The sequence below is a fragment of the Mustela nivalis genome (genome assembly GCF_964662115.1).
Source record: "Mustela nivalis genome assembly, chromosome: 4".
Taxonomy (NCBI): domain Eukaryota; kingdom Metazoa; phylum Chordata; class Mammalia; order Carnivora; family Mustelidae; genus Mustela; species Mustela nivalis.
In genome coordinates this window covers 55,821,238-55,835,671 of record NC_139023.1, presented here as the reverse complement: position 1 = coordinate 55,835,671, position 14,434 = coordinate 55,821,238, and the positions used below count along the sequence as shown (strand labels likewise).

Here is a 14,434-nt window from a genome sequence, read left to right as displayed (position 1 = left end):
GAACCATCGCCCATCAGATCAGTGAACAGAGCTAAACGAGGCAGAGAGAAAAGGACTTACCCTTGCCTTTCCATATTTCTTGGCAGGGTTTGGAGAAAAAGAATTTGAGAATAAGTAAGTGTGAGGGAGTCCAGGGCACAGCCAGCAGCTCTCCAGTGAGGTGCTTGGCTTCCGGGGGGCCTATTGAAGGCCAAGGGAACCAGAGCACGGTATGTGGGTCAACCCCAGAGTTTATCCACCTGGTCACAGGCAAGCGGAAAAGGCAAGGAGATAAAGCACGAAAGGAGTGGTGACAATTGAAAATGTCTTTTTTGAAACCCAGCTTTTACCATTTATTTTATTTTTTTTTTTAAGATTTATTTTATTTATTTCAGAGAGAGAGAGAGAGGGCGCAAGTGTGGAGGGGAGGGGCAGAGGGAGAGGGACAAGCAGACTCCCTGCAGAGCTCAGAGCCTGAATCAGGGCTCCATCTCACGACTCTGAGATCAAGACCTGAGCTGAAATCAAGAGTCAGATGCTCAACCCACTGAGCCACTCAGGTGCCCCTGCTATCACTTATTTGTATCATAGCTCAGTTTCTTAGCCTGAGGCCAGCTGGATTTGACCCACGTGTGCCATGCAGATGCTTCATTAGTCTAAATGAAAGCCAGCCAGTGAGATGGGCTTTTGCTCTGGTCCCGGGGAAACCCCAAAGGTTGTGGGTTGTTACCATTGACTGTTCCAAAGGAATGACTTGGCCACGGTGAACTGTTCTAATAGTTTGTGCATTATTTTTCAGAGACTGTTTCAAACTTCCTTGGGGCTACAAGGAGAACAAAATAAACAAAGATCAACACCATCCTTCCGGACTCTGGAGCACTCTCTCTAACAGCATGAGCTCAGGACAGGGTTGTGACAAGCTTGCAGCCCTCCTTGCACGCTTGTGGGTGTGGGGACTGCCAGGAAGGGCATCGCCAAGACACCCTATCTTGAATGTTAGAATTATGAACTCTCAGAGGCCACTCAATGCCATGAGGCTTTCCTGAGTGCTGGAGGCTGTGCTCTCTTTCTCACCTCACCATCACAGAGCTGCTGTCAAGTCCAATTTCCAGCAGCTGTATCCCCATTTTACTGATGAAAAACCCAAGCTCAACTTAAACCACACTTAAATAGTGTTTAATATATAAATGTGTAACAATTTTATTGCTCCCATTTTACAGACGAGGAAACTAAGGCACAGAGGGGTGGAACATCTCGTCCAAGTTCTTATCATTAGGAAGTGTCTGAGTCAGGATTTAATCCCAGTCTTTGCCCAGAGCCCAGGCTCCTCATCCCTATGATCTGTTGCTTCCTGAAAGGGGTGCATTTGAGCCATTTAGTCATCATCCGCCAGGGGAAGTAAAGAGCAGAAGTTTGCCGGGCTTGGCTGATGTCTTTACCTTCCCTTATCCTCTTGTTACTGGTGACGCAAAGCACCAAATGGAATCTTCTCCCGTTCCCTACACTTCGAGAAAAATGTGTGTGCGCGTGTACCTGCGTGCACACGTGTTTAGTGGTAGAGGGGTTGATGGGTGTGAAAGCAGAGACAGTTCTAAAGCAGGGAGAGCTCCACTACCATGAGCAGAGGTCAGGGGCAGCTCTGGGCACCCTGACACCTCCCTGGAACCACTCATGTGCTCACAGACTTCTGGGCCACACGGCAATGGCAGCTGGTGGGAAGTCTTGACATGCCCAGGAGAGAGGCATTTTTAACCAAAGGTTACTTGTGGTATAGGAAGACTAGTATGGACATATGACATCTCTAACGATTACAACACTTAGAACGGGACTACTTGAACTCACCAAATGGTCAGCTTTTGCTTCTAGATCACTTGCAAAGGCTAAAAGATTCACTTTGGTGGGAGCTTTACCCATCTACAAAAGAGGGAGAAAGAAAACCGCATCATGGCTGTGGGACTTTTTAAGTCTTAACAATATCTAATAGACAACAGAGTGAATTATGCTCCATAAAATAAGGCTGGAAACTCTTACAGAGGTGACAACAGCTGTACTCTAATTTATACATGTAAAACCATATTATTTTTATTAAATTACATGATCCAACCATAAAAAGAAATCAAGTACTGATCTATGCTATAATGGAGTTGACTCTCAAAAACTTTTAGGTTACATAAAAGGGAAGCAGTAAAGACCATTAAACACAGAAGGCCACATGTTGTATGACTCCGCTCATATGACATACCCAGGATCGGTAAATTCATAGGAGCAGAACATAGATTAGTATTTGCCAGGCCTGGGAGGTGGGGGAAGGGGAACAACTATGTAAGGGGAATGAGGCTTCTTTTTTGGGAGATAAAGATATTTTAGAACTGGATAGAAGCAGTAGTTGAGCAACACTGTCATTATACTACAAGCTAATGAATTGCTCTCTCTTTTTTTTTAATTTAAAAATTTATCTTAAAGATTTTATTTTTAAGTAATCTTTCCACCCTTCGTGGAGCTTGAACTCACGACCCTGAGATCAAGAGTCGCATGCTCTACTGACGGAGCCAGCCAGGAACCCCAGAATTGCTCACTTTAACATAGTTAATTTATGTTATGTAAATTTCATCTCAATAATTTAAAAAAGGAAAACAAAACAAAACAAAACAAAAAACCAGAGGTATATGCTGTTATTTTTTTTCCCTCAAAGATCAAGCATGAACACACGGACGCACCTCAGCCAAGTAGACGTTATAGTCTATGGTGTCTATGCCCGAAGAGCTGAAGTTCATCAGGTTTTCTCTCCCTGTGGCGTCCAACAGCACAATATTGTCAATATTTACATTCAGATTTTTAAAATCTTTGCTTATGTTTCCAGCATGCTGCATGATAAAAAGAAAAGTTACAAGGAAGCCCATTCTTCAAGAATGCCACATACTTTCCCACATTAAAAGAGCAATGACACAAGACAACAAAACCACAGATGAACATTTGACTGGCATTTCTTCCTGGTACTCTTCTCTCCCCTCCCGCTCCTTCCCTGTATCCCTGCCTCCTTCCTTATGCCCCACGCCAAGCACTGTGCGAGGAACTGGGATGCAGAGCAAAATAATACTCCATCTCAGCCCTCAGAGTCCTCAAAGGAAGAGGCAGTGTCATAATAAAGGCACACGAACTGCATCAGGACCCCAGGGGCAGGGAAGAGTCTGCCCAGGTCAGTGTCCTAAAGAGGGCAATGGAGAGGAGGTGGCTTCTGAATGGGTCTGGACAAAGAGAGATTTTGAAAGGGGTCAGGCAGGCTGTATCCCTGGGGAAGGAGGTAGCATGCCCTGGAATTGCATAGTGAGGACACTTGAGATCACGGGGACATGGCTGGTGATTTGGGGTTGTCCTGTCCTAGGGAGCAATCAGCATGTAGTGCCTGAGTATCCAGAGCACTCCATTTCTGGTGCACAGAGAACACGACACACAGCATGATGCCAAATCAGCAGAGGGCATCTGGTGAGGACTTGAATTATATTTATATGGACATGCAAGGAATATTTAGGGAGGATAATCAACACAAGACAAAATAAAATACAATGCAAAATTTGTATTCAGCTTTTAAATAAACCCCTTCCTATCCAAAAACTGTCAGGCCATCATGGTCTCCTGGTGCCTCTGAAAGCCTTCTGTGATGTCTCAGTGGGCAAGCTGTGAGGTTTAGCCTCTTTCCTTGGTATCCCTTAGTATCTTCTTCCATTGGGAAGCCCAGAAGAAAGAAGGCTCCTTACGTGTTTTCCTATGAGAAGACCTAAAGGCCTCCAGGTATGGGAAGGGGGTCAGCCTAGGTTCATGGCACCCTAGGCCTGACCAGCTGAAATTCTCTTGCTCCTCCTCCTGTCCAGTATGCTCTTGAGTGGGCTCTCCTCAGAGTCTTCAGGCTCATGACTTGGGTGGATGGGTTCAGGTGAAGGAGAAGGAGGAAGTCATTCCCTTTTATCAGTGTCCATGGCTGTTGACATGCTGTCTTGCTGAGGGCCAGGGGAGCTCCACAGAGGCCCCTTGGAGTCCTGGGGCCACAGCCATGATGCCCAAGGGGCAATGAATGTGTGGGATGGAGTCCTGGGTGCCTAGTTCCCCCCCCCTCAGGGACTGGGCCAAAAAAGGTGGCCACTGTTGGAGAGCCAATATCCCTGGGGCTTTGTTCCTCTAAGGACACTGACACACAGCAAGATAAGATCTTCCTACATCAGAGCATTCGAGTAGTCAACTAGAGAAACTCAGGCTCAAGAAAGACAACAGGTTGAGGGGGTGAGGAAAATGATGTGGAATTAGACAGAAGCAAGTGTTGCACAACCTTGTGAGTGTACTAAATGCCACTTTTAGATGGTGAGTTTTATCTTATGTGAATTTCACCTCAATGAAAAAAAAAAGAAGAAGAAGGTAACTGGATTGACTAAAGACATGTCCATTTCCTGGCTGGCTCTAATTCCTTACCTCCTGAATGTTGAGATGCTCACTGATATTGTAGCTGTTCTCAAGCTTAAGCGTGGTATAGATGCCCTTATTTTCTTTGCAATCACTGTGGGAATAAACAGAGAAATTATGATCTAGAAAGGTGGCCATACCTACCTCTGTCCCCTGCTACAGATGGAAGGAGGGAGGTTCAATGTTTATCTTTTGTTTTGTCTAAATCTGCATGCAGAGAAGTGGCTTCTGAGTGCTGATGCAGGAGGAAGTCTCTCCCTGTGCCTACTGTTCCAGACTTCGTTCCCTGCTTTGCTTAATGTCCTGACTTTGGAACAGATACAGTAAGACTGGTAAGTCATCCTTCTGTCTATCTCCTTTGTGTTTTTTCTACTGCTATGAGGGATAACAAGTTCACAAACAGGAAAGAAATAAATTCTCATTAAAAAAAAAAAACAAATAAAAAACAATACCACCTGTGTGTTACAGAGAGTATCATGGGCTTTATTAAAAGATTCTAAGGCTTTATTAAAAGATTCTATCAAAGCCCTGCCAGACCACTTGTCTCCCTATTTCCAAGGTTGAGCTTCACTTACTAAGCATATGGTTAGATGTATATTTTCAGGGCAGGATGGAGATAGGGAAGGGGCCACACCTATATTCAGATGGTCAGTACACCTAAGTTGGCTTCACCTCTCCGTGCTTCTCTAAAATGTGCAAAATGTCTCCTTGACTGAGCTAAGAAGGGTAAGCTCATCTGATGCATGTCCCTGTCGCTGAGACAGCCACTTCCTGGAGGTGCCTCTTCCTTGTCCAGTCACCAAAGCCTTCTAGACCTGAGGGATGCCTCGGAGAAGCCATTTTCCCACAGCCCTAGGAGGTGTGAGACTCCTCTCCAGGAAATCCCCAGTTGGCTGGTGTTGTTGGAATGGAGAGCTTGAAACACTAACCACGAGGGGTAAGGCTGCAGAATTCTCTAGGAGCCAGAGTCACAAAGAGCTGGCAGGCTAGGCCAAGGCCAAGAAGATCGGCTTTGTCCTTTCAGGCCAAGGGTAGTTTAATCATGCACAGCGACTCCAATTGATTGATAACATCTGCCTCTTCCTTGTCCAGTCACCAAAGCCTTCTAGACCTGAGGGATGCCTCGGAGAAGCCATTTTCCCACAGCCCTAGGAGGTGTGAGATTCCTCTCCAGGAAATCCCCAGTTGGCTGGTGTTGTTGGAATGGAGAGCTTGAAACACTAACCACGAGGGGTAAGGCTGCAGAATTCTCTAGGAGCCAGAGTCACAAAGAGCTGGCAGGCTAGGCCAAGGCCAAGAAGATCGGCTTTGTCCTTTCAGGCCAAGGGTAGTTTAATCATGCACAGCGACTCCAATTGATTGATAACATCTGCCTACAGCATGCTGTGGAGAAGATCCTGAGACTCTTCTAACTATGAACAAGACCACAGTTGACTACCAAGGTCTACCATGAAGGCCACTCATCTGCTGTCTCTGCTGGGAGCCTCTGAACCCTATTGAACAAAGAGGAAGTAAAACTGCCCAAGGTCCCCACTGCCTGCTCCCTGATCATAGAGTCAAGACTGGAGCCCATCCATCAGCTGCTGGGGGACCTTGAGATATCACCATGCAAAAGTCTAGAAGGCTTTCAGGGGAAGGATTTTCTTTTTGGTCTTATTTCCACTATCTCTTTGTGAAGACAATAGAATAGCTGGTCTTATCAAACTTAAAGACACTTTGAAAGCAAAATTCTCATTCTGGAACAACATTTTCAGTAGCCAAAAAAATGCATAATGTTATTAATTCTACCTGTAAACTTGTTCAAAAGTGAGATTAATATCCGGATTGTTAAACACCATGCCAGAGAGATAGTATTTCCAATTCTCATTTAGTAAATATGGTGTGTCCAAAATCTAGAACAAATTGAAAAAAGCTTTTTTAAAAGAGATACTTCTACTCAAATACACATACATATAATAAAATATTCTGTTAAACGTATTTTGGGGATTTTGAAGATCATGGTTTTCTTTATTGGTCTCCAATTTAAAATGGGAAAATAATAGTGTGATCGGAATAAACTGACGATAGGTAGCATCAATGAGAATTAGTGAGCTACGTTTTTTTGGAGAACACTTCACTTAGTAAGACAAGTACATTAGAAATGGGAGAGTTGACATGGAAGAGTTGGCTAATAGGTCATATGTAATATCTATGTTAAAATGAGCTCATTAGTGCATGACCACATATATGCTTGAGGAATGTAAGCTTCAAAATATTCCCTATTTTATGGCATCTGGGTGGCACAGTCAGTTAAGCAGTTGACTTTTGGTTTCGGCTCAGGTCATGATCTCAGGGTCATGAAATCAAGCGTAGAGTTGGCTTAAGATTCTCTTTCCCTCCCCCTCTGCCCTCCTGCTAGTGCTCATGCTCTCTCTCTCTCAAATAAATAAATCTTTCAAAAGGAAATCCCTATTTTTTAAATTTAAATTTTAATTTTTTATTTCTTTTCAGTGTAACAGTATTCATTGTTTTTGCACCACACCCAGTGTTCCATGCAATATGTGGCCTCCCAATATGTGCCCCACCACCTGGTTACCCTAACCTCCCACCCCTTCAAAACCCTCAGGTTTTTTTTTCAGAGTCCATAGTCTCTCATGGTTCATCTCCCCCTCCAATTTCCCTCAACTCCCTTCTCTTCTCCATCTCCCCATGTCCTCCATGTTATTTGTGATGCTCCACAAATAAGTGAAACCATATGATAACTGACTCTTTCTGCCTGACATATTTCACTCAGCATAATCTCTTCCAGTCCTGTCCATGTTGTTACAAAAGTTGGGTATTCATCCTTTCTGATGGAGGCATAATACTCCATAGTGTATATGGACCACATCTTCCTTATCCATTCATCCGTTGAGGGCATCTTGGTTCTTTCCACAGTTTGGCGACTGTGGCCATTGCTGCTATAAACATTGGGGTACAGATGGCCCTTCTTTTCACGACATCTGCATCTTTGGGGTAAATACCCAGTAGTGCAATTGCAGGGTCATAGGGAAGCTCTATTTTTAATTTCTTGAGGAATCTCCACACTGTTCTCTAAAGTGGCTGCACCAACTTGCATTCCCACCAACAGTGTAAGAAGGTTCCCCTTTTTAGCAATTTAGCACAGCATGGAAGATAATGAAGTCTGGCTTGATGTATCACTATTATTTTTTATGATGAGCCCAAATGGACATAATTTAACACATTGACATTCCCAATTTAATTTTCCTCAATCAACTGAATAATTAAAATACCATGACAGCTGGTTACCTTCATAGTCACTCATCAAGTTTCATAACAGATCTGAGGTGAAAGAGCATATATAATAAAACAGCAAAACAGAAATAATCTTGTGAGAACCAGAATCTGGAGAAAAGCATCAGAAAGCCAGAGTGACAAGAGTGCCACACAGACCCAGATTTCCTTGTTAATTAATGATGCTGAACTGAGAGGTGGTCCCAGAGAGTCCATAGGACAGTGTTTCAGGGGGAGAAGGCGGAGCCTGAATTCATTTCCCAACAGCCTCGTCAGATGGCCTCCAGGGACAACACTCAGCCATGAGATGTTGAATTTTTCAATGTCTTTCACGTAAATTGAAGGCCTCAAAGCATCGGCATGGGCAACTGTCCTTTGAGAAACCCTTTAAAATGTCAGAAGCCTTCTGGGTTACCCCACCTTGGGAATCCCCCCCCAACCCCATTACAGTCCACATCAATGAGCAGGCCTTAACTCCTTGTGCTCATTTTGCTCATTTTACTTGACATTCGAAAACTTTACTTTTTTTTTTTTTTTGCTCTGACAAATAGAAGGAATCTTAATTTACTGAATAAAACCCAAAATGCTCATCTTTTTGCCCCCACAAGATATGGGGAAGTCAGTTTCCACTCAAGCCCTTTCCACAGCAGGCCCGGAAGGCATCCTCACCTGGAATAACTTCCCGTTTTGATACGGCTCACAAACCAGTTTTTCCATGTTTCCTCCAATGACAAACATGAGAACGACGATGGTCATCAGTATCCAACAAAAGAGGAAACTGACTCCAACCCCGCTGGAAACCAAAACCAAAATAAAACAGAAATGAAGTCTGGAATTCTACAGTAAATTAGTCAACATTCAGGGGCACCTGGCTGACTCCTTTGGTAAAGCATGTGACTCTAGATCTCAGGGTCATGAGTTCAAGCCCCAAGTTGGATGCAAAAATTACTTAAAAAACAAAACAATCAAACAAACAAAAAAACCCTATAGGTCCAATATTACCTACCAGTTCTTACTAATCCTACCTACATGGTGTAGGAAAAGGACCTAGAGTCTTTGCTTTGTGCAGGTTAAGTGAGCCCACCTGCTCCGGACTGGAGCCGGGAAACGGTAAGCACTGTGACCTTCCAGTCCCAGTCATATATTTAGGGAATGCTCTGACTTAGTCTCTGGTCTCCTTGCAGCCCAGCACCATGATTCAGACATCAACTCTGGAGTCAGGTGAGTGAATCTGGCCTTCTGCAGTTGATGCATTGAATGGGGAGGTTCCGACGTAGGAAATGTACCATGGGGAGTTTGAGAGGGGCCAACGTGGTTCTGCGTGCAGAGGGAGGGCTGAGTGCAGCATGAACACAGCTCAGGACGCAGGCAGGAGTGCACGGGTGCAGGGGGACAGGGGACAGGACCTGTCTGGTCCAGGAAGGGGTGGCTGCTGAGGGCCCAGAAGCATAGAAAAGAGCATAATGCCCTTTCTCTCTGAGGAAGAACATTCTTGTCAGAGCATGCAGGACAGGAGGGACAGAGGCCCGTGGGGATGGGTCTACCACTGAGGAGGCTGCCATCCATCCTGGGATGGTGGGCTGATGTGGCTGGAGGCAGGGGACAGAAGAGATGGGACACAAGAGATGGACACAACAGGATGTGCAGGAGATTTTAGGCAAGAGAAGGTGAGGAAGGGCCCCAGGTGATGCCAGGGCTTGTCAGCAGGGAAAGGAGACACTGGTGCTGAGAAAGGGGAGAGAGGGAGGGATCTGGTCCTGCTCCCTGCGGGAGGTGGTGTGATGCTGGAGGGGAGTCGGCTGTGTGCAGAGCGCACACATCTGGGTTACCGGCTGGCACGGGGCAACCAGCTGCTTAGAAGTGACCACTGGTCCTTGGGGCTGGGGCTGGAGGGAGAGGCAGCCTGGGCCCCGGCCTGGGAGACGGTGCTGCTTGAGGAGCAGGTGGTGGGAGAGCAGCTAGTGAATAAGGGGCCAGGGAGAGCTGCAGTGTGGGAACGAAAGCACTAGGGCACGGGGTCACGGAAGGGAAAACTAAGGGGAGTCTGCCGTGGGTAGGGAGCACAGGGGACCCAATCACTGCAGGGAGGGCACATTCCAGGGAACTACTGGAAGTCCCCTGGCTGGAAGCCTGGAGGCCACTGCTGACCAGAGGGCAGGGGAGTGGCCTGGGCAGGGCAGGGAGTAAGAAAACAGCAAATATCATTATTTGTAGACATCTGCGCAGGGGGAGGTGTGAGAGGGAAGAAGGGGTGTTAGGAAGTTTTCTGTTGTCCAGTTTCAAGAGGGGAGAAAGCAGACTGTGTTTAAGTGTTGAGAAGCCAGGCTAGGAGAGGGGAAGAGAATGAGGACAAGGGAGAGGGAGGGCGGATCCAGGGCACCTCCGGGGCGGTGCGCAGGGGTGGGAGGGAACAGCAGGTGGGAGGGGCCAGAAGGCAGACGTCCTTCGGCTCAAGTCCTTCGGCTCAAGGAACTGCGAGTGTCGTGGATGCAGGGGCGCTGGAGTTTTGAGAAGGCGTGTGATGGCTTTTATTTTCTCTGTGAAGAAGGAAGTCCAGCCTTCTGCTAAGAGAAGGGGAAAACGAGGAGGACAGGACGGATATATGAGTAGAAAAAGCCACTGGAGAAGGAAGGGAGGGGGAGGAGGAGCGAGGAAGGGAGGAAGAAAGGAGGAAATGGGGAGGTGAGACAGGGAAGCCTGTGGAGCTCTGAAGGATCCATTTGAGGTGGGGGTCATAATTCTGTAGGGATGCCAATGTGCCCCATTGTGTGACCTTTCTCTAGGGTGCTCAGTTACTTGGACGTAGACACAGACAGAGCAGACTCCTGACTGAGCCTAGGTAGAACAGGCAGATCGTAACAGATGATTGTACCATCACCAGTACAAACAGAAGGACCCTCAGAAGTGTGTAGGCTGATCGACTTAAAAACATAGCTTCCCTTCTTGAGGGCGGGATTCTGCCCAGTGGACATACTTAAGGTGTAATTATGAATATTTGCCTGGTGTTGCTGGAATAAATAGCAAGGTATGTTCACTGCAGGGGCCCCTGTCAGCCTGAGTTTCTCTGTTCTGAAAGGCTTTGGAGTCAGGAAGCGCATAGGTAAGGGGAACATGTGTGAAGCAAAAGCCAGTCACCATGGTTTTAACCGTGTACCCGAGCATGTGCGGGCATCAGAGTTATAAAAATCATCTAAATCTTCGATAGGACACTTCGGACAAACACAGCTACTCTCAAGAGCTTACTGTTAGCATTCCCAGACTTGGTTTACCAAAAATGCTTCTCTATCTAGAAAAGGGACACACCATCACCCAAGGCCTGTCACTCAGAGAAGAATGGCTGAGAAGAATGTGCTTAAAGTGTTGTAAAGGAGGAGAGAAGGAGAAATAAAACAAGTACAAGAAAAATAACAGGCAACAAAGACCATCTGTGGCCAGCAGAAGTGAAAGTATTTATTATCTGGACCTTTATAGAAATGTGTGCTGACTCCTGACCTACATGGTTAGTGACATGCACGTAATCTCAGAAGCCCTAGTCAAACATCTTCAGGACTTTGTTCAACCACTGAGGGTAGCCAACCTCGTTCCATTTCAGTGACCTCAGGATCTCCTATTCCTTGGTGGCTGACGTTTGTGTCATCCCTAGTGCCTCACAATTATAACTAAATGTGCAAAAATACGGCTTGTGATGTTTTGTCTGTAGTTGGGTCCTACTTAGAGTCATTCCCTAGAATGGGAATGACTTGGTCGAGGCAGTTGCTGTGTTTTTAGGGTCCTTGCTCCAGCCTGACAAACTGCTTTCTCAGCTTGCCACCAGTGTGACCATCTTGTGACACCTGTGGCTACACTGGGTATTAGCTTCTCTTCAAAGCTCCGGATAATCTGAGCATGGTTTCCAACAGTTAAAACTGGAAGTTTCACAGTGCATGTCAGTATAAGAGAGAGTTTTCTTGTTGTCTGGGTGAGTTTTCCTTCCCTCGGGGGAGACCTTCCATGGGCCTTGGAGACAGATGTACACTCCCCACTGTATCCCATCCGGTCCCCAATATGCTCCCCGGACTCTTAGAAGACACAAGGATCAGAGCAGAGTCAGGGCTCTCTGCCTCTCCTCCCCACTGATCTTTCACTAGGAGCCCCAAGGGGGATAAGGACTCTTGGTTGGTTTTTGAAGAGACCATGTTCTTCAACATACGGTGTTTCTGTTTTTAAGGACAGGTGGTCTTGTGGTTACAGCTGAACAAAATATACTCTTTCTGGTTCCTACAGGCAAATAAACGCTTTTTAAGAAGAAATTACATTTTTCTAATTGGTTTGACTCGACCAGCTATACTTGTATCACTTTCCCCCTTCACAAGTATCCAGTTGTTTGCCGGCTATCTCAGGAGATGGAAGGGCCTGCCAAACGCAAATTCCATCCTGAGGTTGGGCGACCACGGAGCCCACACCATCCTCGGGCTGCAGGCCACCTGAAATGCATCCGATCAGCCTTTCCCCTATAGTGTGATAAAGCCCATTGTTCCCAAGCCCCGGGCTTCCGTGTGACTTTGTCTCTTTAGAGATTCCTTACTCTGCAGAGGTGAGAATTACACCCAAACTGAAATAATTTTAGTCTCCCTCCAATGGCTCATGACTCCCCTGTTTCTTTCTTCTTTGAAGCCAGTAGCACATATGTTGGTTTTGTCCCTTCAAAATGTTCAAATAGAATTTTACAGTAAATGCACCTGTTCAGAGCAATGTACTCTCTCCCATCAAAAAAGGTGGGATCTATCAACTTATCATCAAAACACTGACAAAACAGCCAAGTACCAGGATTAGTAAAATCTGAACATTAAACTCATTTTCTATCTGTAACTGTGTACACTGGAACAAAAAGTCAGGGCAATATACTGTTCCTTGCTGCATTAATTTGAGTGTAGGCATGTGAGCAAATAGGCTTTTCCATGCATGGAGCTCTGTTCAGTTTTGTGCAATTTTGGAAGACTCCCATGTTGTTAGCTTTAAGGTTGTTTGTAAGACCATCGTGTCCTCAGGCAGCTCTTTCTGCTCATGGGTCCTGTCTCTATGCTTTAATAAAAGCACTTTTCTGGGGGGTGCCTGTGTGGTTCAGATGGTTAAGCATCTACCTATAGCTCAGGTCATGATCTCTGGGTCCTGGAATTGAGCCCCACATTGGGCTCGCAGCTCAGCGGGGAGTCTGCTTCTCCCTCTCCCTCTGCCTCTCCCCCTGCTTGTGTGCTCTCGCACTCTAATGAATAAATAAGATCTTTAAAAAAAAAATAGTTTTTGCATCACCACCAACAACAAAAACAACAACAACATCAACAAAAAACCCACAAAAGGCTCTTGTGCTACATTAATGCTAAGAAAGACTTGTACTATACAAGAGATTCCATGTTTGATGGAAAGGCCATACCATCATGGCTCATCAATCTGATTAATTCTTGTAGAGACCCAATGCTTGGAAAAGCACATTAATGCAGGATACTTGCTTGCCTGATTCTCTCAGCCTGGTACTAGTAATGTAGGCTGAGATGAGAGAGTGTGGCTGAGGTTTTGAGTCTCCATTGCTCCAGGGACTTGTTCTAAACCTTTACCTTCCTCTCTGAGCCCCATCATGCTCCCTGCCGCTGATTCTTGAGGTTCAGACTGGAAAAGGATATGTCAACTGGGAAGCCACACAGCTTCCTCTCAGGGGCACATTCAAAGCTTCTATCTCTGCTTCCTGCTTGACATTTCTGGCCCAACTGCGGTCACAGCCAGCTCATGTCCCATGTGCTTTGTCCTACCCTGGTAGAATAAGGGTTTTTTGCTTGCTTGTTTGTTTCAGAACAATGAACTTGGATATGAATATCTTGGAAGCAGGCACAAAGGCTCGTCGCTGGTACCCCACACCTTCTCTTATCACTGATTAAGGCTTCCTGTCTAAATCCTAAGGGTGCTGGGTCGGCAATCTCTTTGCTAAATCAAGTTTCCAGAGTTTCAGAGTAAACAAGCTAATGATACTGTTGACCACAGAGAACAGTGTCTAAGATCAGAACAATCCTCAGCAAGTTTCTGGTGCATAAATGGATGGATAGAGGGAGGGAGGGAAGAAGAGAGAGAGAAAATACAATAGGAATCAAGATGGCAAGCTTAGAAATAATTTCACTACAGAGGAGCCCACCATATAGAAACACAGTGTTTAAGCCTGTCTATCAAAAGTCTAACAATTTCGAGTTTTCTTCTATTTTTTAATGTGTGGTGGGATTTCCCACAGTGACAGAAGCACAGACACAACAGGACGCCCACTCCACTGGAGCCCAGAACACTTAGCCCAGAGGCCACTGGCTTCGTGTCATCTGTTTTCTTCTCTGCATTTCCACCACCCCTCCCCCCAGCCCCCTGATGGGGCAAGGAAGAGCAAACACTCACACCATGAGGAAGATGCCCCCGGTGTTCGAGATGCAGCCTCGTTCAGTTGGGGTGGAATGGCGGTCATAGCCACATGTGCCACACATCAAGCCCAGGTAATAAAAAACCACCATGAGTGTCAGCAAACAGCAGACAACCAGGCCACCCAGCCACCTGGTGAAGCAAGCACAGTGTTATTATACATAAAAGAGGTTGATGTCCTGATAACACAAAAGCTCTCGGGCTAGGGCTGGAGCAGTCGAGTTAACACTTTGCAATCAGATACCAGATTCCCCTGTGAAGAGCTCAGAGAGTGACCTTGTAGCTACAAGAACCCTTCCCA

At 46.0% G+C, this 14,434-nt stretch overlaps 1 protein-coding gene across 23 annotated transcripts in view; it reads right to left on the bottom strand.

Moving 5' to 3' along the window:
- Positions 1-14,434, bottom strand: part of PROM1 (prominin 1) — a 136,831-nt gene that overhangs the window by 12,105 nt on the left and 110,292 nt on the right. For all 23 annotated transcript variants that reach the window (XM_082728709.1, XM_082728710.1, XM_082728700.1 and 20 more), the window contains 7 exons: positions 14,113-14,265; positions 8,374-8,497; positions 6,220-6,323; positions 4,441-4,525; positions 2,697-2,843; positions 1,822-1,893; positions 710-802 (listed from right to left, as the gene is read on the bottom strand). In XM_082728709.1, coding sequence (XP_082584835.1) covers positions 710-802; positions 1,822-1,893; positions 2,697-2,843; positions 4,441-4,525; positions 6,220-6,323; positions 8,374-8,497; positions 14,113-14,265 — 778 coding nt within the window. The remainder of the gene's footprint in view (positions 1-709; positions 803-1,821; positions 1,894-2,696; positions 2,844-4,440; positions 4,526-6,219; positions 6,324-8,373; positions 8,498-14,112; positions 14,266-14,434) is intronic.